General features: G+C 44.3%; 1 protein-coding gene across 5 annotated transcripts; it reads right to left on the reverse strand.

Moving 5' to 3' along the window:
* Positions 1–1,749: 1,749 nt before the first annotated feature.
* Positions 1,750–18,674, reverse strand: igsf9bb (immunoglobulin superfamily, member 9Bb). Of its 5 annotated transcripts, XM_037269755.1 has the most exons (21): positions 18,351–18,670; positions 15,471–15,662; positions 14,278–14,424; positions 14,024–14,175; positions 13,804–13,921; positions 12,157–12,298; positions 11,600–11,745; positions 10,112–10,254; positions 9,870–10,010; positions 9,616–9,732; positions 9,384–9,534; positions 9,204–9,327; positions 8,319–8,494; positions 7,782–8,008; positions 7,292–7,376; positions 7,056–7,220; positions 6,870–6,915; positions 5,936–6,420; positions 4,795–4,993; positions 2,663–2,790; positions 1,750–2,511 (listed from the first exon to the last, which is right to left on the reverse strand). In XM_037269755.1, the coding sequence occupies exons 1-21, from the start codon at positions 18,412–18,414 to the stop codon at positions 2,297–2,299; spliced, it is 3,363 nt and encodes a 1,120-aa protein (XP_037125650.1). In that variant the 5' UTR covers positions 18,415–18,670; the 3' UTR covers positions 1,750–2,296. The 5 variants fall into 5 exon arrangements, with proteins under 5 accessions (XP_037125650.1, XP_037125646.1, XP_037125647.1 ...); XM_037269751.1 differs by having other exon boundaries at positions 4,795–6,420; positions 18,351–18,672; XM_037269752.1 differs by having other exon boundaries at positions 4,795–6,420; positions 9,216–9,327; positions 18,351–18,671.
* Between the last annotated feature and the right edge of the window lie 5,553 nt (positions 18,675–24,227).

A 24,227-nucleotide genomic window follows, 5' to 3' on the forward strand; every position in this document is an offset into this window, starting at 1 on the left:
AGCACTGAATTGAATGGCACACCACAAAGCTGCTGAAATGCTCCAACCAACCCAGTTAACATCACGTGACCCCAAAAACATGCTCGTGCTTCAAGAGAAAGTCGAAAAAACACCTTTGGACGTGGATTGCGAGCAGCATTACGAATGGCTGCTTTACAAATGATGAATACGTGCATGTAAAGCCATTCCAGTTGTACATATTGTGAACTCAACAAATAAATAGAGCACCATCGAAAGGGTAAGCGTGCCATCATGTCTGTAAGCCCCAAATTGTGGATACCGTCAACTAATCCGAATAAAAAGAACTATCTCCAAAGGATGAAAGAAAGACGATTGCCCACAGTCAAACTCATATTTACTATTCATGGCAAGCAGACGTTGCTATAAAAATAGGTTGCTGTGTTTGTATACAGTACAGTGAAATCCATTCGAGTGCACCATTCTCTTTGTTTTTGTTTTTTTTCCCCTACTGCACTGCTACCATATAAGCACAGATGGATATAAAAATAAATATAGAGTCGTACATTCTTTTAAAACATGAAGTGTCCTCAAATATATAGAGAGCCATTTGGGCCCCACACATACATATGTCTATTATATTCATATAGTTTCTATTTCTTGGCTCCCTAACAATCAACTAATTCCTATATTGGAGAATGTCTTTTACTCACATTTTGACATTGGTTTGTTACAAAAGTATCACGGAACCTACACTAAGATCCCCCACTCGAGTTTTCAACATGTGCATTCTACTGTACCTCCTTCTACCAAAAAAGAAAAAAGATGTATGCTTATTTAAGACGTTATATACAAACTGTAAGGAAAGTATGGATTTTTTTCTTTTTCTTCTCCATCTGTACACTGAAACAAAAGTGATACTTCATGTCGTCAATACTTTTCCTTCTCTGTTACTGATGTAAAGTGTGTCAGCCAGTGTAAGATGAGGGAGGGTCTTTGTTTGTGGGGTAGCCATCAACCCCCCCGCCGCCGCCGCCACCATTTTGCTGGAAGAAGCTTGATAAAAATGTTGGACATTGCATTCCATTTGTAGGTCGTGTACTTGGGTTAAAGAGAAAATGCATTTGACAACAATACATAGTAAGTATGTAAATGTTTGACTTGTGCAGCATGGGTTAGCACCAGGTTGTCTACTTGTTGTGCGTGCGCATAGCTACAGCCCGTAAAGCAGGTGAGATGAAATCCCCAGTGATACAGTACTGAGATTGACTTTCAAGTCGTGTGACTGAATGTACAAGTAGAAGGAATCACCCACCACTTTGAAAGCTCACAGCCCACCGACCGTGAGGATTTTTCAAAATCGACTTTTGTATTCTTATCATTTTGTTTTTCTTCCGCTCGTCAGCTTCTGAAAAGCTTGACAAATCTACACAGAACGGCGTTCATAGTGGTATGCCCATCAGCAATATCCTCACAGCTATTTTCTAGTTTTATTAGCACAAACGAGACAGCAGTAAGTCGATTTTTTTTCTCTCAACTATTTTAGAAGGGAACTTTCATCTAATCTTCACGATGAACATACAATCTACTGTTATTGACCGCAACCAATGACTAAGTCAAAGTGTTAAATGACGGTCCAGGTACAAATCAATCGTTAATTTCCTTTTCATCGTGAAAAAAAAAAAAAAATTATATTTTAAATGAATTTATTGTGTAGTGATGAACTGATTTTTTCTTCTTCAAATTTTGGTTTCTAAAATGATTGAAAATAAAAAGATATTTATAGGTGCTTCCTCATGAATTTAACACTAGTTTTACATTTTACGCTTTGGTTCTATTTTGTTTTCATGTTTGTCCTGCCACAATATCATATGACCTTTTGCAGACTGCTGTCACATGTTTGGATAGATTTCAGAAAAAAACATTCATCAGAGAACCTTTCTTGAAGAACACGACGTGCGAAATAGAAGCAACACGTACGTAAGTCACAACCTGCTCACCAGGCAGTGCAAGCTTGTGTTTCACTTTTGCACATTTTTGTCATCGCTTTTTGCACTGGAGAAAAATTGCGGCAGCTATCATTCTGATTTGATAAACACATTGAGAATAATACTCGACGTGACCATTGAAGGAAGATGGAGATGAGCACTTTGACTTCAGAGGGCAGAATTTAGAAGTACATCATATCGAAATCAACTTTTCCGATTTTGGAGGGATTGTCATCAGGGTCAAATAAATATTGAGCTGATTCATTCAGAGTCATGTTAAATGTCGAGGCGGTTGAACCAATCTAAAAGCATCAATGTTATTGTCATAGAACATCTATACGACCTTATTTTCAGAGGAAGGTGGCCTGGTCTAGTTCGACGTTGTCCATACAAGCCAAAATAGCCTTTTGATCTTCTGGAAGGGGCCGGCGGTACAGCAGAGCAGAGAAGCGATTGTATGGATCGTGAATCCGGAGACGTTTCTTTTTCCTGTGGAGGTAGAGCGCTTCTTCGGGCTGAAGTACCTGAGTGATGTGAGCCTGCTGGGTCTGAGAGCTGGAGACACCTGCAAAGACATTCCCACAGCAAAGACTGCAAGACTAATATGCGTTCGCTGCCAATTCAGCTTGCAAAATGTGTTGGAATTTGGAGCAAAACGAAAATCGGCATGCCCATTCTAAAATGGTGACAAAATCCGTGCGCGCATTGCGACCTACCTGCTTTCCTCCTGGCCTTGGAATTATTGTTATTCATGGTCACCTTCTTAGCCTTTCGAATCCGTTGGTATTTCAGAGCATCCATCCTCTCAGACCCCGAAAGGACACTCGGCGCACCTCGACGTTTTCTAAAGGAGGACAACAAAGAGGGGAAAAGGGGCTAACTCCATGCCATATATTTTCAAGGGCATACTCATTCTAATTCAGTCCTGCTTGATCCATGCAACACATTGTTCAAGATGAGACACCTGACTTGCATCTGTGAAATACATCTTTCCATGAACCAATGACACTGTTCATTTTCAGGGCAACCGCACCAAAATGGATGGACTGACTATGTGTTTCTTTCATTTTGAAATGCTCCCTTGGTGCGGCTTGTCAGTGGCACATCCAAATAGGTAGGTGTCTCTCTTAGGAGGTTTTCTTTGCCACTCACACACCAGCACGGTATTTATGCACAGAAAACAAAAAGCGTAATTGTGGCGGCCATCTTTCCACAGTGGCTACAGAGAGAAACCAAGGATCATTAGAACAAGGAATAAAAAAATCACAGCTGAGCAACAAAGCATTATCAATATGTATTCATAGACATGGAAACTGTCTACAATGGGCTTCACCATGCTGACAGGGGGAAGAGATGGCTGGAGGGGAAATGACTACGCGGGAACAGTCACATCATGAAAAATAAGCCAAAGAAAAGCGAAGCACTAGGACAAGAAATGTAACAAGAATTCATCAATAGAATTGTTTGGCTTTCTTTTTTTGTTGTTGTTGTTGGGAAACGGAGGCGGATTTAGCAATGGCATGCATGGCAGTTTGCACATGGAACAGAACTTTAAAGGGGAATACATTCAAAAAGATTTTCATCCATCAGCTCACTTGAACTGAGCACTTTTTGTGTTTTCTTGTACAGTGTGCCACTTGCTTGACACATTTCATCGAAAGCTATTCAAATGGTCAACCATTATTTTTCACCCTGCATGCAGAGGACTTCAAATGGGATCGATCATACGACATGCGTGCGCGCGTGTGTGTCTCGAGTTAGCTTGGCAACGGAAGAGAGGGAGAGAGAAATCTGGCCGGATGTTTTTCCACTTACAAAAGCTAAACATGTCAAAACAGAACATTTACTGGATGTTTATTTAAGCTCATTTAAAAAAAAAAAAAGCGATTCACGTCACGCTCAAAAAAGCGATTCACGGCTGCCGCCAAGTCTTCAAATTCCGGAAATGACACATTTGCTGTTTGAAGCCGAAATATGTCGCTGCTACCTTTATATTCAACGCACTGGGTATGAACTGAGATGACCTACGATTGACTGAGGGAGGCAAAAATTGAGCAGAGACTCATCTCTTGTATTCCCCTTTAAAGGACGAGGTGATCAAATAAAGCCCCACCTGCTAACCCCCCCCCCCTTTCAGACATGGATCCAACCCTTACCTATTGCGGTGTAGACGACTTGGTCACAACAACGCTGCCCAGATAGCTGAGATCAATCAAAAACAAAGCACGTAAGACTCCAGGATCTATTCAAAGCCACTTACTTACCATACTGGCCCTAAGTCAGAATGAGGACAAACATGGCGCAAAAACATGAGAAGCAGACAGGCCCTGTGACACACTTGGCCCAACGACAACTTTGAAAGGGATCGTTGACAAACACAAGACTGGGAAAGAAAGATCTGGAAAAAGGTGGAGGGGGAGAATTGATCATGAAAGCGGGCCGAGGATGGGCCGCAGGGCCTGCCCAGATCCGTAAAGCATCCCTCGCCATGACACAGGCATCGTCAAACGCTTGGATCGAGACGTAACGATGGAGATTGATCTGGGGATTCAATTCCATTCATATGAGGCAATTCCTCCTGTTAGGCGGAAGCAAGTTCCTGTCTTTTCGATTTCCATTCATATACATACGTATATAAATAATAATCATTTTATATATATATATATACGTATAGATTTGTTTTTGTATGCATGTATGTCAGTATGTCTGTAGAGTTGATGCAAATTCTATTCAAAGATGATCTTTTTCTTCCAATTGCTAGATGTTGCTCGATTAGCAAGCAAAGTCATAAAGTCAAGTCACGTTTCAAAGCATCACGGGTCAAGCAGATGAATCACTCCCTACCTACCCTGAAGCTGACAACTGGGATGGAGAGGGCTCAGATGGAAGGATCTCCTCCTCAGTTCTCCTGTGAGACGGCACCTGCCCAAACACGTTGCTCCTTTCCATGGCTGGTGACGGCGACTGCGAAGCCGGATAGCTGCTCGCGGATGAAGCAAAGGCCATGTGGGAACGATAGCCAGGACTGGATCTTCTGCTACCCTGGCCTAGTGCGGGTGAGGAAGAAGGGGAAGATCTCCTTGAGAAGGTGGCTGCGGAAGGAGGGAGGAGGGTAATCTCAGACATCCCCGGGGCTACGATGTTGGGCCGCGGTCGGGGACGGACGACGATCTCGGGAGATCCCTGGTGAGAACTCAAGGGGCTTTGGGTGAGAGGGGAAAGTCGAGAGGGCTGCAGAACCACCTGATGCGCGCCCGAATCCATCCGGCGAGCCTGTCTCGGACTGAAACGAGGGCTGGATTCAAACCATCGGGTGTCCAGGCTACTGAGGGCGCTCGGGCCCGTACGGGCCGTCGGATCGGTGTAAGGCGAGACCGGAACGGCCATACCGCGACTTGCACGCTGTCTTAGCTGACCGAAATGAGCCTCTTGCATGGCCGCGAAATGCCTGGCTGGAGAGCCGTGAGGCTTGGCCTTGCTGGGAGACTTGCTGGAGTAGCTCTGCGGCGCTTCCAGTGGCAATACGGACGGATAGGTGGGCATTGGGAGAGAAGAGGTCTGGAAAGCACTCAGTGGAAGAACAGGGGCTGGGGGGGGGTAGGGAGAATCGTGGCGATGGAGAGAGTGGCGTGGCGGGAAAATGAACTGGGGACCCTCCACCGTTGAGAAGGTCAAATCCATTCCCCGCCAAAATTCCGGCGAATGGGAGGAAGAAGCCAGAGTCAGAGGATAAGGGAAGCCAGAGACGGCGTATTGTGTGAAATCGCCTTCCCCCATTTCTTCTGGAATCAACGGGTAAGCAAAGGGACCTTCGCTCAGGTACGGAGGGGAGGACATGACGGAGCTAAGGGGACTGGTATCGGTCATATAAAAAGGAGGAGGCTCGTGATCCCCGTGGGAGCCCAGGTAGCCGTAGAAAGCCCTGTGATGGAGAGAGCCGCGGATCTGCCCTGCGGCCTGCAGTCGGCCGCTCTCCATGATCGTCATACCTTCAAAGGGTTTCTGGAAACGAGGACTGTAGGCCGGAGGCTGGAGGTAGGATTCGTGACTGGAGATGGGCGAGATCTGGTGAGGCCGCAGAGGGGCCATCACTGGCGGAAGAGGCCGAAGATCATCGTTCTCCTCGTCCGACTGTCGAAATTCAGGGTAGAGGTCGGATTCTTCCACAAAAGGAAAACCCTGGATTCGCCGGGGCTTGACGGAAAACTCGGCATCTGCCGGATCCATGACAAAACGGCCATCGGGGCCACGGCTGATGAGTTCGATAGGTGTGGTTGCTTCGGCTTCTTGCTTGGAGATGGTGTATCTCTTGCTCGTTATTGCTCTTTTGGTCTTCTTGTAGAGAGACAACTCCTCTTTCTTGGCTGGACTTAGGGACGCTTTCTTGCCGTGTTGCTCAGGACTATCCTCTGACGATTGTGACAGGGATGTCTTTGAGCCGATGCTTTCCGGACTGGCCTTTCCTGAAGATTGCCTAGAGAGAAGAACATTGTGTCAATCAATACGTGATGCAGTCTCATCTGTCAGAGGCTGGAACATTCATCGCCAGCCCCCACCAAATATATAAATAGGAACGTACTTTAAGTAGGAATTGGATCATGTCAAATATTTGCATATGTTGCCATTGTTTTTGCTTTTGTGACAAAACCCGGAAAAAAGGCAATCGCTTACAATTCATGCATCCAAATGACCACTACGACAAGTTTGTCAGTGCTCGTGCATTGAAATACCTTCTTTTTTTTTTTCCCCCAAACAAATTATTGGAGACCAAGAGTCTAATCCGAGATAACCTCGGCTACCATGTTCTCGATTATGCTTAGCTGATAAAGTTTTGGCTTTGCGCAATAGAAAGTCATTTATTATTGTTGTAATATTAGGGAACTGAGGATTAATTATTGTTTCAAGTGAGTCGTGTGTACTTACGGCGTTGCCATACTTTTTCTTAAGTGGGTAATAGAAAGAGGTGGATCTGGAAGAAGAAGAAGAAGAAAAAAAAAAGGCATTGCTTCACGTCACTATTTTTAACAAGTCAAACACGGAAAATGATTTTGAAAAATGATACATCATTGGATTGGCTGGCATTTCTAAAAGGACGACTTTTTCCCTTACCTTTTTTCCTTTTGAGCTTGCGTCTCCGCTGCTTATTGACAAAGCAGGCCGCCATTGTACTGAAAAGGATGGCTGCGGCCAAGAAGCAGATGGTGGCCACGATGCCAGCCACAACTGGTCGCGCCAAACCTGATTCCTCAACCATCTCTGGCGGTGGAAAGAAGTCTACAGAGGAGGAAGAAGAAAAGTCATGGCAATCGTGAGAAAAGAAAAACAAACAAAAAACAACGCCTTACCAGTACTGGACACACCGACGATGTTGCTAGGCTCACTGATTGTGTCGTCCATGACGGCCATGACGCGAAACTCATACCAGGCCTCCTTAAAACGAGAAGAACAAGAAGAAGAATATCATTCTATCATTTATTTGGGTTCATTCATTAGAAAAACAATGAATATCATTTCAGTGGAATAAGAAACCAGTGGTAGAAAAGGTATCGAAGGGAGCAGATGTGGCGTGATGACGTGCAGGAGAAATGTGAGTGGGTGGGTGGGTGACGCAAGCATCAGCATGATGGCACTGAGTCAAAAGCTCACACATTATGTATCACGATGGCAAGATGGTTTGGTTGAAGCGAAATAGATGTGACATTAAGATGAAAGTGTCAGAACTTATTAGTCACCCAAAAATATGTTCATTACATTTCAAAAGGATTCCTAGTAGTTGAACCCGAAGCCACCAGAAGAGAACCTATCCCGTTGCGATTCTTGACTGGTGTGTTTTACCTGAATGAGGTCACGAGCAAGCATCTCCGTGTCGCCTGAGGGGACGCTGTCATCCAGGACCTCCCATCGCTCCCCCAAGCGAAACTCCATCACATAATGCTGGATCGGTGCTGTGTGATTGGCGGGCGGGATCCAGGTAAGCAGGACTCCCTGCTGCGTGCGATTGGCTGTGAGGCACCGTGGTGGGGTAAGTAGCACCAGTGGTTCAGGGGTACTTAGAGGAAATACTGGAAGACAAACATTTGTATTTGTTTATTGATTCATCGCTCTTATTTATTCATTGTTTGTGCCTTCTTGTTTTTATTTTTTGTATGTACGTATATTGTGTACTATGTCTTGTCACCACGTCATTTCGATTTCTTTGTGTGTCTTGCCATGTGAAGAAATTGACAAGAAAGCAGACTTTGACTTTTTTTCGGACTTGACTTGATTTGGCTTGAAATCCACAACGCCACGAATAATTCCATGAAATGAATTCATTCTCATTTCAAAAATGCAGGGAGGGCCCAAACGCAAGAGGCAGCAACAGATGCTCACCTAATGTGTTCACAGTGACAACCTCGCTGAATGGTCCTGTGCCAAGCTTGTTTTGGGCGAGGACGCTGCACTGGTATGTTGTCTCGGGCTCCAAGCCAGGCACCACCATCCACTCTTGGCCGCCTGGCACGGGTACTGAGAGCCAATCATGTGGACCTAAACGCTCCCTTTTTAGCCTGTACAAGAGTCATGGTTGGAGGTGAGTGGCGGGGTCAGAGACACAAGATATCTGACTTTGTAGGATATCATCATTCAATACCCATGTCATCCATTTCAAACTTTCCGTATTTGATAAGAGTTTGCAATTCAAGTGTCAATCTTGATTTCCCTCAAAAGTGTCCACACACACACACACAGTATACAGTTATCACATCATCAACTGCAGCACTTTGATTTGATGATCAGCCCATGCTGCAGTTAGCTTTGCATTTTGCCCTTTGTCCATGCGATGACGTTCAGGAGTTGATATGGTCACCAAAAGATGCACATGCAGCATTTGCAACAATCTTGGAAAAACAATGCTACGGTAGCACATTTTGCACTTCACTTGTCATTTATTTATCTGTGTATTGATTGATTGATGAATTCTTTAAATTGCGCAGACTTCAATTTGAATGTTCCCATCCGTAGTGGGATAAATAGTTGACATTGTCAGGTTATCAAAATCCACGGACAGCACACAGTCAAGCAGAGCAAAGCAGCAACAGCAGCGCTAGAGGTAAAGAGAGGGGAATTCACATTTCCGCCCGACTAAAAGGTTCATTTAGCCCGGCGGCTTGATGTCAAAAATGGTATCGAAGGAAGCTGTTCTGAACGCAATCCCGACATTTTTGGGAATACCACGAGGAGAAAAAGCAGGAAGCCAAGCAAGCTGGGATGACTCACACATGGCCGTACCAGACTGAGAATGTCTGCTGGAAGCCTCCGTCGTAGCCCACCTCCCACGAGACGTTGGCCCAGGTGGAGGATGCCACCGCATGGACTCCGGTGGCTGCGTGAGGGCTTGTGCCTGCAAGTAGTTGACTCGTGACCACTGTTTGACCACTTGTGCAATGTGTGCATTACCTATAACTTGGATATGCGTGCTGGCAGTGATGCTCGTAGCAACGTTGGTGGCGACACACTCCCATTCCCCGTGGTCCTCCTTTGAAAGTGACTTGAACTGTAAGCTGCCGCGAGGCAAAACGTTGTGCTTGCTTTTATTGGACTTTCCCACCTGAAAAAATATCAACGTGTTACTGTCATCCGATAAAGCATCGCTGCGTATGATAGCGAGGATACAGGCGCCGCCACGTACCTTCCTCCATGTTATATTGGGAAAAGGGTCTCCTTCTGCCTCGCATGGGATAACCAGTTCCCTCCCAGCCTCCTGTCTGTACTCCCCTCCAGGGACCACTGAGAATTTGGGGGGGTCCTACACAGGTTCAGTCAGATGAGGTGAGTGGAGCAATCATGCAATTTGAGTTGGATAGATCGATAGATAGATATATTATGGATATTGATTTGACATATACTATACAGATCGATGTTTTTCTTGATTTTTGTGTGTACCTTTAGCACCAGGGGAGCAGGTGGGGACCATCCCATGGAACCCAGGGCATTGTAAGGCATGCAGGTATAGGTGCCCAGAGAGTCCTCCGTCACCTCTGCCACACGGATGCTCCCATCGTCCATTTGGCTCCAACCAGGGTACTGTAAATGTCAGTCATGCCCAATTCTTGATTGCCCGAATCATAATAGACGTATATACTGCACTGGAGTGAGGCTTACGATACACAAGTGCTTCATCTTACCTTGTCTATCCGGAGCGGGAGACCGTCTTTCTTCCACTTAACTAATGTTACAGGCGGGTTGGCATCGACAGGACATCGGATAAAGCCCGGCAAACCGATGGCCACATAGAGTACGGATGGCATGTTGACAACACGGGCAGGATCTGCTCAAACGCAAATCACAAGAAAGGACATGGAAAATATTGACGTACTACATATCATTTGCTTTATTTCCCGTCACTTTGGCCTTTCACGTGTGCATTTTCTGAACAGCTTTTCTTCACCAGGGCCAGTTATGTCAAAGAGGATATCTTCAAAGTAATAAGCCAAACGCAATGGGAGTGTGAAGAGGCAGGAATGAGTGAATACAATTGGCATGACAGAGGAAGGACAAACGAGGGAGAGCACAAGCTTGAGGTGAGAGAGAAATGTTACAGATGACGTAAGGTAGAGAGAACCCAGCAGAGGAGGTAGGAGGTGGTGCCACTGTGGAGCGTGATAATAACGACATCTGGTATTGCGAAAAAGTGGAGATGGAAAAAGGGAAAAAAAAAAAAAAAAAAAAAAAAGGGCTTGCGTTAGGGTGGAGCCCAGCAAATCAAGACATTATTGTGACATTGCCGGATTCAATTTGTAACCTCCAAAGTTCAGAACGTCGGCTTGGCAGCGCCGCTGCGGTTATAAAGAGCCCGGAGGAGAGCCGCGAGCAGCACCAGCAGACGAGAATATCAGCCAAGTTTCTAAAAATAGCTCACAGACGCAGCAATGGCTCACGACCCACCGCTTCCCACTGGAAGATGCAATTATTCACTGGAAAGCAAAATCATGAATTGAAAAGTAGAATTATGGCGTCGGCCACAGAGCAGATGAGGTGGGCGCTAATGGAGAAAGGGAGGGATGAGGGAGGGAGGGAGGGAGGGAGAAAAGAGAGAGAGAGAGAGAGACAGAGAGAGGCCTCTGCAGTCTTACAGAGAAACATACCTGCTCTAACAGCAATGATGTAATCTCATCTCTCACCCTCCCTTCCTCCCCCCCCCCCTCTCTCTTTTTTTTCCTGCTTCTGTTTGTCACACACGGCACACGCTAATGTACGTAAGAGGCAGGCGAGTGAGGGAATGCAAAACATCTGTTGCCTTGACTACTGCCAATGTCAGTAGAGCATTGCCATTGTGCTCCACATAAGAGCCCAAGTGTCAAAAGCTCGGCCAGGTTGTCTGTAGTTAGTACTTGCAACGAGCACTCGTGGACATTGTGAGAACACGAGGAGGCGTCGTTTTAGACCCGGTGTACATATTGGACACAAATGGGACGGTAGCTCATTTTAAATATCGTATTGCCAGACAGACATATATAGCTGGATGGAGTGGCTTTGAAAATTCTGGAACTGTTGCCATAGTTACCGCTAATGGCAAACAAGCACAGAGCTGCCAGAGGACAAAAATAAACACGTTTTTGAAATTCCGTCAGGGACGCTTCTAGCCGCGCTCGCTCACTCACTCACTCACTCACATTGCACAGTCAGGTAAGCAGAGGCAGTCGGCGGTAGGCCAAGGCTGTTGCTAGGAGCACAAGTGTATTTCCCGGCATCCTCTGGCTTGACTTGGGCAATGATAAGGGAGCCGTCGATCAGAACACTGACTCTGCGCTTGAGGTCGCTGCGGAAAGGAAGGAAGGAAGGAAGGAAGGAGATTTTTATCGGCTCTCAGCTAAATGATTCAATTCCTTTCTCCGCGGAACAACTGTTAGAAAACTGCAATTGTTTGTTTCCATTTCAATTGATCTTGTAACAAACGCGAGTGGACATCAAGCACGCTGTGATCCCGAGATGACATTTTCAGTCATCCCGTCGACATCTTTGATCCCATCGCCCTCATTCTGCTCAGCGGAGACTTTAATCTTGCTCCTTTTTCCTTATCTACAGACAGCTTGAGAAAGGACTCAAACTCTGCACCGACCGCCTGTCTTTTAAATAATGCCTTGTTCAGTTCGCATTTGTGATTCAAATGAAATCTTTTCTTTTGTTGGGTTGGAGTCGAGTCATGGCTGCTCTCAAAAATGCTGTTTACTTCTTGAAAAAGACATTGTCCTCCTCCCAGAACCAGGTGTAGGTCAAGTTGCGGGGGTAGGCCTCCGCCTGGCAGGTGAAGAAGGCGTCTTGCGAGATGTTCACTGTAATGTTGTCTGGCGGCGAAACAATGAACGGAGGGCCTGGTGGACAACACACAGGAGAAAAATTAGGTCCAATTTTCTTCATGATAATAGATCACAATTTTGACCTACTTTGTGTTATAAAAAAAATGTTGAGGCTACAAAAGCAACAGCTTTTTGTTCTGATCAGTGTCATCGCAATTATTCTGCACTCAGAAAAGGATTATGACAATTTTACAAGTGATCCTTGCACTGCCAGATGGATGATGCTCGCTCCATATATGTATGCCGTGTATATGGCATGCAGTTAATATTCCTCTGCGGGAATACCCAATCTCTCACACACACACGCAGATTGCTAGTCCCATATGTTAGTTTTGATCTGTGGTCCACATTCTGATCCTTTAACAGGCAGAGTATTTCCATCTGCCACCCCTTAGCCAGACAAGCAGCAAATGTGTGCTAGTGTGTGTGTGTGTGTGTGTGTGTGTAGAGGCGCATGTGTGCCAACCTGCCCTATTTGGAACCAGCTGAGCGCTGGAGATTTGCTGGCACTGTAGTTGATCTGCAGCTCAATGGCTTTCCAGGAGGACCTCTATTAATCCATCTCTGCTATAAACTATACAGAGCTGGTCAACTGAACATATCGTAGCTTATCTCGGGCTTTGTATTACTGGTTTAAGAAGAAATGATATTTTCAGGGGCTGGAATATCGATATCATTTGAAATATGGTCAGGTTAAGGACGTGAGCAGGATAACTGAAATACCTTGAAGATCATTTTTGTTATTTTTTGAAGTAAACATGCTTTTGCCTGAAAATCAATCTGTTGAAAATGTCAACATTTAATCCTGAGAGATTGCGTCACACTTTGCAGGGAGGGGTTGACTTTTGCTTTGGCCAGCTTTGGCTGCAATCTACGAATTAAATGAGGGGGAATATTTGCAGCACCATCTGTTTTGGTATAAATGAAGGGATCCCGTTGAACAATCTGGAAATAACACCAAGAGTGACTTTCTGGAAATGTAAAAAAAACAAAAAAGAACGCACAGGGGTGTGTTTGTTGTTGTATTAAATGAATTATTCATTTTGGGAGTTGTTGCTCAACTTGATCTATTGCTTAAGTTACAAAAGCTGATGGCTCTTTTTTCCTTCGCTCAGCCTCCCAAAAATGTTTCCAAAAAAAAAAAAAAAAAGAAGAAACTTTTAGTCTTGCTGACTAAGGTGTTCCTGAAATGACACGGTCTGGTTACAGAATCACACTTTTTGGATCACGTCACTTATTTAAAGATGAATTGGAATGAAAAAGAAAGGCGTGCTATGACTTAGCAATTTGGGAATGATGCAGAGCTAGCTGACTTCACTCTCCTCCTTTTGCCCTTGGTCTTTAAAATGTGCGTCGCGCTCGACGGAAAACCCACAGAGCAGTTAATGACATTGCTGGTTATTCTCTTCTTATATTGCGCTGAGCGGACCGCCATTCAAAGTTTTGGTGCCGATGATGCTCTTCTAAAGGGATTCGGTTGGCTAAAAAGTGGTCATTGCTATTTAACATGAGCTGCCCACCTTGAACTAGCAGCCGTGTTGTGTGAACGGCCTCTCCTTGGGGGCTAAAGGCTCGACATGTGTAGGCACCGCGATCTTCTCGGCCGATGGACAGCACTGTCAAACTTCCATCAAATACCTGAACATACAAAAGTGCAACCGCTTTGACATTTCTGTCTGCTTCCATTCAATCGATTGAGTTTGTTTGCGCCGGTTGATCAAATATCGCTATTTCGGAGACCTTATACTTGGCACTGGTGACCAGAAGGTTGCTGTCCCGCAACCAGCTGACCGAGGGTTTGGGGTTGCCAAAGGCGATGCAGGTCAAAACGATGCTTCCTCCCTCCTTGGCCTCAACATACTGAGGTGGCGTATCTGTGAATGTGGGAGGGGCTGGAGAGGCATACAAATAGGAATTGTTCCATTTAAAATCATGAATATAACAACAAACTTCCAAATAAACGGTTGGGTTATTTTTGCTCCAACGTCTCTTACCATTGACAGTTAGATGCACCCAACTTCCATTGTAGAAAGTATCATATTGCTGCTCCAGCATCAGCACCTTACACTCATACCAGCCTTGGTCGTCCGAACGAACATTTTCTATCCGCAAGGAGGATTTGCCGTATAGACTGGCCCGGCCTGGAGAGAAAAAAAGCATCCAAAATACAGATGAGATCAGCAGGAAGGCAGCTGAGTGAGTTGAATGTAATGAGGAGGTGAGAAGTGTACGGAGAGAAAGAATAAAAGAAAACGTCAAAGGATAAGAAATGCCAAGTGAATATTAGCAAGCTTCAAATAGCTCAGATATAAATAGGCAAGGCTTGAAAAGTGTGTAACATCAGCGTGTGTCACCTTTTTTCCAAACAGCACCTGCAAGAGCAAGAGCAAGAGCAAGAGCAAGAGCAAGAGCAAGAGCAAGAGCAAGAGCAAGAGCAAGAGCAAGAGCAAGAGCAAGAGCAAGAGCAAGAGCAAGAGAGCAGTAACCCAACATCAAAATCCAAAAGTGACTGGTGATGATGAATACAAAGAGAAAGTTGTCAGCTTCAGTGGGGCTGAGATGTTCTCTTCACGGCCACTTTGTCTTGAAGCTACGTTGTGGCGAGGGCAGGTACGCCGCCGTAACTTACGCTAATGCAAGTCGGCAAAATGTGACAGCACATCGTGTCGCTGCATATCAAATTTGGACAGGACGATTACAGGGTCAGTCGGTCGGTGGGCGGCAAATGCCCTTTGCTCCATGCCGACTGGTAATTGCATCATAGCAGATGGGCCGCTGGCAACAAGAGTTCAACAAAGGATTTCTGGGACTCAAAAACATCAGCAAAGCCAAGCCAGTCCTCAATAATCCCAACTACTTTAGGCCATGAGACAAGACATCTTTTTCATTGATTCATATAATAATGAATGATCATTAATAATCATAATAATGATGAGAATGATCATTTATTATTATCATTTTTAAAACCTGATGTGCTAAAGAAACAAATGCGGACCGATTTGGAATCGGTACGTTCACCAAATAAACAAGGTGTTGTTTTGATTTTGCTTATTTCCTTTTTACACTCGAGGTAGGAGCAGTCGTAAGAATATGAAACTATGACAATAACAATTGAATGATGCCTTTATTTCTAGTTTTGCAGAGATTTTTTTTTATCTTTGCTCAAAAGTCACTAAACACATCTTACCAGCATACTCTGGGTCCACATGTGGAGGGTAAAAACGAAAGTTGATGAAGAAGGGGATGGGCATTCCATACTTAAACCACTCCACCACGTAGGGCTGGCCGTTCAAAGGGTGGGACACATCGCATCCCAGGATGATGTTCTCGCCTGCACGTGCCGTCACAAACTGGGGCTCCTCTCGCACTCCGTGGGCACCTGCGGGAGCACATCAAATGCTCAACTTGGACTTTCTGTAGCATTTGTCATGTTAAAAATGTCATATAAGCACAAATTTTAAAAAAAAAACGCTCCAAAATGGATTTTTGCAATTCAAGTCAATGTTATGACGTTTTATTATTTGTCTGTTTTGGATGAGCCAAAATCAATGGAAAAATCCCAAAGGTCTGATGACATCTAATTCCACAGCTTGATCAGAAAAGCAGCAAAAGGGAGGATAGACCAATACGACGTTTATTGAGAGTCAGGGTCTTTGAGGGATTATTTCTATCTGATAAGAAAAACATATGCTAAGCTTAAGGTTCTATCAATCAGGATGGTAACGCCTGCTAGTGATCAATCAAGAAGCTAAGCTGAAGGCCACTCGAATGAATGTGAGCTATCAAGACACAATCTTTTCATCTTGTCTTGCCCTTATCATTTCTTCAATCGGAGTTGAAAGAGGGAATAGAATGAGGAAAGGATGTATTTAGGGTATCTGGTTTTCTTTTTTAATAGAACTGCTTTCATAAATCCCAATGCGTCCACTGAAGCCAAATAGTCAATTCTCCAATTCAGAAGAATTTCGAAATGAAAAATAGCTCACAAATAGGAGATGGCTCGTGCTCGCCAGTAGAACCAGATAATAAGTGTGTGCTCGCTCGCTATTCCCAGTGGTGGAGAACCAACACACACACACACACACACTCGTTCAAGCTTTACAATGTGTTGATTGGCTGCTGGTGACATCATCTGAAATTGCGCACCAACAGGGCCCTTGGTGCTATGACTTCAATGTTGATGATGAAAGCGGGAGAGAGAGAGAGAGAGAGAGAGAGAGAGCAAAGGATCCAGATGGAAACCCCAGCAAAATTTCCTCTGCCACCACCTCCGTCCGTCCCAATTAGGATTTAGTTGATTTACAATCAAATACCCAAGGGAATATGCATGATCATCGAGGCAATGATCCAAAGAAAGAAAGAAAGAAAGAAAGAAAGAAAGAAAGAAAGAAAGAAAGAAAGAAAGAAAGAAAGATAAATGAAAAAATATAAATCTGTTACAGTTCAACCAGAATTTACAGGAAAGAAATATGCCTCTGAACTTTCACAAAACTTTGGCGTTTTTGGAACACTTTTGTGTCTCATGTGATGTCGGCCAACATCCAAAGATGATTTTTTTTTTCTTTTGTCTCAGACTTATTTCAGAGGGACCACTTTTAAGGGTTGCAGAAAAGTAAGATTGTGTAGCATATGCACTACATGTCATCATTGTCCAATGAGAACTATTACACATTGACTGTCTCTGGAAAGAAAACATCACATGACTAAAAGAAAGATTCAGCACAAGATACATCTCTTTTTTGCACCCATCACTGTGTTTTATTTGCGTATGTTTAGAGATTTGGCTGTTTTGAAGTCCGCGTCGTCCGCAAAACATCTGCTTAATCATAGCTTTTTGACAAAATGAATCAACGTTTATGATCCTCTGAACTCCATTTTGATGTGAACCTTTATATCAATCTGCCAAGTAAACCGGCCGAGTTGTGTAACTTAGATGACTTGGTCCTGGTTTTGAAATACAATGATCTGCTGGTGCAACTAAAGGCCAGACAATGTCATGTATGCTATGTGCTCGACATATGTTGCTCTTCTGGAATGTGGTGGTGCTTTTTGAATGTTGCTCTCCATAATGGCTTTTGAGCTTCTTACCTCCTGCTGACTGGTAGAATTAGGCCAGACAGCTGGGAGTGGATCAGTGAACAATTCATTCAAGAAAGCTCACGAACAAGCACTCTGAATTGAAATATTTGCTTTGTGCCGATGTGCAGAACACAGATTGATGTCCAAAGCTGTCGTGCCGACGTTTGAATAGCACTTTACGAGGAGGCAACGGCACAATAAACATTGTTGTGTCTGGACGGCGCGTTGAAGTGAGACAGCAGCCGGTGTCTGTCCTGGCCAGCTTTTTAAATTCCATCCATGTTTTGCTTCTGAATGACAACGGCAATCCACACTCGTGTGACATATCTTGAGCAGATTCTTCTCAGTCAATCGCTGTGCAAACACAAGGTCAGGGTCAATAGGTTGATTGAACGCACTTTCAACTATCTATCCCACACTGCTGAACTGAAGCAAAATGTTCGGTTTAACATTAAGATTGACAAGATCAGCTCCGGTGACCCCAACTTGAGGAGACGCAGCAGTGTGCAGGCTAATTATGACGTCAAGCCCACACACACACACATTCGCTCACTCACACAGGTAGTGTTCCCTCTGGCGGACAAAAGTGGTAAAACTAGGGCAAGCCAACCATGCAATCCTATTCGAGTGAGTCCATTAGCACTGACGTTGACAGTCTGGGAAGCCAGGTGCATGCTGCAACCGCTGGCTCACCTTCCACTTTGCTCAAAAGCCCTAAATTGCAGAAAAGTCGACCTGACGCGACAATGCACATGTCAGCTCAATGATGTATTGCAGTCAGCATTGTTGCACCGCACCGCACATTTTCAAGCACCTCCATTTCAATGTATTGCTTCGTGCTCGCAAATAAGCAACTTGGCTTGGTAAAGTAGGCCATTTGAATCCCAAACTATTCCAGAAAAGGTGACATAAATCCGTGAGAGAATGTCAAGGGTTAAACTTTGAGCAAAAGTCGCCGGTCCATAAAAGCTAATGTGCTTCGACTCACCTTGAGCGGCCGTTCCTCGGGTGCTGAATACACTTGCTATCAAAGTGGCCACATACCAAATCATAGTACTATTCCCCAGCGGAAAGAAAGCACATCATATCTCAAAGTGCCCCCCCATTCGGTGAAGCTGTGCTGTCATCGTCGAGTGGATGTTAAAGGTGGCCGCTATCCTTTTGGAATTCAAAGCGAGCCCAGGTCACTTGTCCACCGGAGCGTTCCCCTCTCTTCCCTTCCCCTCGCCGCGACTCGCCGCCACTCTCCTCTCTTCTCTTCTCCTCTCCTCTCCTCTCTTCTCCTCTCCTCTCCTCTCTCATCCCGAGACAGATCACCTGCGCCAATGGGACTACAGCAAACGACTCTTGGAGACCGAGCAACAATCATGAGGTCATCGCGAGCCCGCCTCTGCACCACCTCCATTGGTGGATTTGGGAGGAAGCCAATCGGTCATTGGTTAGCTGCAGTGTCAACTTCTGTGCCGGTTTGATGCGTTCAAGTTTAAGAGCGACTCGGAGCTTCTAGACTCCAACCTGAAGAAATTACGTCAACCACGTCAAACACTAAATCGTTCTCTTAACGCATTCTAAAGATCTTATTACTAACAGTAGCCATGTGGACATGAAGTAAAACATGATTATGCTGCTTGTAATATTCCAAACGCAACACTCTCGGCCTTTTTATAAATCACCAAATGAAAAATAAATTGAAAATATCCTCTGCATTCTGGGCACCGTATACCTAGAACAGGAATACCCGACAAATCCCGAGATATGAATCGATACATTAATATTGTTCTGATTTATTTGACAAGACTTTTGAGGCTGCACATGAACGCTTTCCCCGACAGATTGTCTTGGATTGTCAGATTTCCATCAGAACCTTAAGGCAACATCAGAGGATGCCGTTTCAAGGTGGGTTGGCTTGTGAAGCCTTTGCGGAGGGAGCTGCACCATCATCCTGCGCAATAACACGAGCGGAAACCTCCTCCTGTTAGTCATTGCTCTGTGAAATCCAACGCTTGCCATTTTTTTATTCACTCAACGTGAAGGAAATATTTCCATGGTGAAGTGCAGTAACTATGTCAATCGGTTATGATTCATGCTGTTTGATGCACTTGAAAAAGTGTGCGTCAGCTATGTAACCCAGTTATGTCTAAATATGGACCGTTTGAAATTCGACTGACTCAGTTGCCGTTGACATCAGACAGCCTGTTAATGCATTATCATTTCGAACCCGTCGTGCTGCCTCTGCTCTGCGGGACTCCTGGAGGGAGGGAGGGATGGAGGGAGGGAGCGCTGCTCTTGGGTCAATGCACAGGAAGGGCACAAAAATATGATCAACTGTGTGGACAAGTCCGGTACAAGCACTTTTGACATTCATTTCTATTTTGGCAGTATTGTGAGTTGATGTATTTTCTTTTTGATAAAACAGAAAACGGTGTTGTGTTAATTGCCATGTAGTTGAAAGTAGTCATGGGATAACCATGGGATAGTTTTTCATTGTTTTTAGGTTTCATATGGGGATAGTCCACTCATGTAAGGTTGAGCGTTTTACTAGGAAAGCAGGTCCACAAATCTGTGCCTGGGATCACTCAGTCTGGGCCAGCAAGATCAATGCCGCTTGTCAATATGCTTTTTGTCTACCGCCCACCACAACAAAACTCCGTATTGTCTTTGTTGATCTCTCTCTCTAACATGTATTATGCAAAACCATCAGTATGTTACATTTAGCTCAAGTTTAAATCTACATGCATTGATTATACAGAGAATACAAAACATGATCATGTCTTCATTTGGTGTGTTGGTTTCTTGTGACAACACCCAAGATCTTGACCCAACATTAAAATGGTTCAAATGATTAAAGGTCATAATGTCACCAGACGTCTGACTGTTTTGGTGATGAGCTGTCAGCAGAGGACGCTGTTGCTTCATTTTTGTCCACAACGTCACATCACATATTTGGTTGGGTACGTTGACTTGCCACCGCGGATGGAGAAATGTCTCATGGAATTAAAAGACTGAACAAGTTTGGATTGTATCATCATAATATTATTTTACAAACAGAATTTGCTGACTTCATGCCTCATACGATTAAGTCACATTGGGCCATATGCACAAATGTCCACTTGTTTCATGATTTTGGATTCATTCAGTCAATAAAAAGTGGCATAAGATCTTTCACCCTTAACCGATTCTTGCCAAGTAGAGGTCATTTATGTGTATTTAAAATGTGTATCCCACAATAGCATGTATTTTGATGTCCCGATACTTCATTTGTTTTTGCCATACCTACCTTTTGGATTGCTAAAAATTCTCTGTGCTAGCAGGCAGCACAGTAATCCAGCATCAACACACACCAAACAAGCCAATTCCCAGTGGACCCTGCTGTACATCTGTTCAACAACTTGACTCAGCCCACGCTGAGGCCTTTGAGGTACTGTCGTTGCGCCAGATTGCTAGCTACACCCCAACTGCAAATAGCACTCGGTGGCTCACCCTGTCTGTGTACTGTCGGTAACAGCGCTTGGTCATAGCTATTGCAAAACACGTTTTCCATTTTTTCTTACTTCACCCGAGTGGGGTCGTATTTGTGTCTTCTCTCACTTCTTTCGTTAATAAGCTTGTGCAAGGAGTTAAAGATCAGGCCGAGTTCAATTATTTATTCGGTGCCCCCAAAGCGTCTTGTCAGATGACCTGCGCCTGTTTTGGATTCGAGGACGTTTTATCTGTCTTCCTCTGTAATGCATTAATACTGTACACTCCTAAGTCACACGAAAACAAAAAAAATCGACAAAAAATCAAATGCCACAACTGTACGATATAAAAACATTCATATAAGGCACTCACTAGGTGGTGATCCGGTTCAATTCTATCCCTCGCCTTCCTGCGTGGAGATTGCGCCTGGCTCTACTACTCATTTGATTTGACAAGCGACTCCATATAATAATAATAATTAATAATAATTCATTAAATTTGTATAGCGCATTTCAAAAACCCAAAGACACTTGATACAATATGATATGCAACGCCCCCCCTGAACTTCTTGCTGTGCTCATGAGGTTCATTCCCGGGCGCCGTAAAGGGAAGAACAGTAATCACGATTCGGGGCACATGACTGACAGGGGTCCTAAAAAAGACTCTTTCCAGTTTGCAGGTGTGAAGTAGTGTGGCCCAAAGTGATATTTTTCCCCAATCATTTTGTGTGTTTGACATGTTTCCATTGACTCACCGCAAGAGGGCACTATCTTTCTAAACAGCCCTATCGTTTTGAACGGATTGCATGCATGAAAACTCATTTGAATAAATGCTAAAGAGATCCAATTCACGCAATGGGGAAAAAATGTCTTTCCGGAACCAGGCAAATAATATGCAATGTTTTAAAAAAAACAACAACAACAAAATCCTCAAAGGTTGTCTTTATTTAGGTCTATAAATAAATGATGCTTGCATTCTTTCCCTTCTGAGATGAGCAGCTGACCATACGAGTGAGAAAAAGAGCACCTGCCTTGGTGCGTAGCTTGAAAATGAATCACGGCTTCTCCGACCAGGCAATCACAAAAATCACTAAATCTCAGGGATATTACACCTTGCCGACCTTGACAAGTACATAAACTCAGGTTTGGCTGCTTCTTCTTCTTCCACCATGTTTGATTTCATATGAGACTGACAACCAACCCATGGTTTTGGCTCCGGGCAGGGAACGCTTTGATTGACCAAGACAGATCAATTAAATCACCTCCACAGGGTTATCTACTTGCAAAAGGAAAAGAGACTGCATGGAGGGGTGACAAGAGCTGCACAACCGTTTTGCTCTCTGGCATTTCGGCAGCGGCTAGCCGAAAACAGTGGATGAGGTGAAGGGAAAGGTCATAGCCTTGCTGGTAGGATTTTTCTGAAAATGTTTTCTCCCCTTATCACAACAGGCCAATTCCTCTATTTCTGCTGTGGATTGAACCTATTTGGGCTTGACAAAAGCTGGATTTAAAAAACAGTAACACAGTTAGTTCCAGCTAGGCTAATTGAAGTACTGGTACAGATAAGACCCTCTAGCTTCAAATCACCGCATCAAACAATAGTTGTGCGATATTGTAGAAATAATGATGATATTCTGATTGTCACAGTTTGACTTGATAGACTTTAGAATTCTACTTCCAGCAATGCAGCTAGCTCTCTGTTGAACTGAACATCAGATGCTAAAGCAGATAGATTAAAACCACATCATTGTTTCATCTATACATAGTATTGTTGTGAAATGTAAAACTGGAGCATTGTATCACGTGACACATAATCCAAGGATCAGAAATAGACATTGTAAACAGAAGGATTTGTTAGATTATTAACATTGTGAAAATGATTGCAGTGAAAAGTAGCATCGCTTCACAATCAATGTACAATGAACTGGCTACAAATGTCACAAATACACTACTATATTGTATAGATGACTATCTGCACATTTTGTAGATACACGTGGTGCTTTAGAATTCCACAATCCTGATCCACAACAAAAGCTGGCCTAGTTTGGGGGCATTCCACAATTATCTCGTTCTCACCACCATAACACACACACACACACACACATCATCATATTCAGTCAAATTAACAAACTAGTTGTCATTGCAACTTGAATTCAATATTCCATATGTGCATCCGTTAAAATCTATGATTAATCTATTCAATCAACATAAATGTAGACGTTTCTCTGTTCTGACAGGTTGGCATTTTTTCTTTATTCTGCGGCAAATTAAGATCAGCATAAAAATCATTGCCCACCACCATATTACTAAGGTGCGGTGCGATTTCGTTTGTAGAAACAAATGGAATGCAAACTTGGCATTTTACTGCCATTCCCGGCCGGACCTTACTTATCATATGGCTGAGTCATGAGCGAGCCAACAGATGCAGGTGCATGGTGCGTGTTACTTGAAAATAATGTCAGCTCAAAGACAAGAAACGGCCCAGCTGACTGTTGGGAGACACTGAGACGAGTAAAGCATCTGGAAGACAGCCACACAGCCAGTTCATTTTGCTGTTTGTATCTGGAGCCGTCTCATGTTTTTGCACAGATGTTTGCACATTGAAAACATATAACAGTGAGCCGGCCGGCAGGCAGCTGGAGAGGACCCAATTCTGGCTATGTGCCTCACTGGAGGTGGCAAGGCAGCATGCCGCCGTTGCCGCCGTCAAGTGCTCACTCGGATTTAACCAAGCAGGCAATTTGTTGGCTTGGCTGTGCGGTGCGGTGCTGTGCTGTGCTGTGTTGTGTTGTGTGCCATGCATGCCAAGAATGTTGGGATTGGTGACAGCTGCAGGCAAGGAGTACACACATGTTCAAGAATCAAGGACAGGTGGGGCAGGCGACATTCAGTGCCAATGATGGTTATAGACACGTCAAAGATATCAACCGGCTTGCCAGTGAATGAGTTCATTGGCATAACCGCCGTGTACATCATGTATGATATGATGCAATGTCATTGTCAGTTATTGATCCCGTTTCGATGGCCGCTCCTCATCTCACGTCTTCATCTTTGAGGTGTACCCACCTGCCCTGAGACATTGGCCGGCCAAATGCCGCTTGTAAAGATCCATTGAGCCCTTCTCGCATGTGTGTGTGTGTGTGTGTGTTTGTGTGTCTCGCTCATGCCTGCTGTCAGCTCCCATTACCTAATTGGAATTGAGATGCATCTGGCCCGCATTTTTGGTCCGCTGCATCGGAGATCCCGTCACCTCCCCCCACTCGCAGTTTTCCATGCCATCCCACTAGGAAAGAATCTCTCTACCCGCACATGTGGTCAAACACGACTTTGAAGGGAAAAAAAAAAAAAAAAGATCACAGGCGAGCACCGAGAGACAACTTCCGCAGTTCACTTTAGTTAATAAGAGC

This window comes from Syngnathus acus, chromosome 14, assembly GCF_901709675.1.
Source record: "Syngnathus acus chromosome 14, fSynAcu1.2, whole genome shotgun sequence".
Taxonomy (NCBI): Eukaryota; Metazoa; Chordata; class Actinopteri; order Syngnathiformes; family Syngnathidae; genus Syngnathus; species Syngnathus acus.

What these genes read in the sequence shown, in the direction of transcription:
- igsf9bb (XM_037269751.1), bottom strand. Translation starts at nt 18,414, where the DNA reads ATGATTTGGTATGTGGCCACTTTGATAGCAAGTGTATTCAGCACCCGA. An exon ending in TCCCGCTCCGGATAGACAAG is followed by an intron (nt 10,011 to 10,111) that starts GTAAGATGAAGC and finishes TGACATTTACAG; the next exon opens with TACCCTGGTTGGAGCCAAAT. An exon ending in CCAATATAACATGGAGGAAG is followed by an intron (nt 9,535 to 9,615) that starts GTACGTGGCGGC and finishes ATATTTTTTCAG; the next exon opens with GTGGGAAAGTCCAATAAAAG.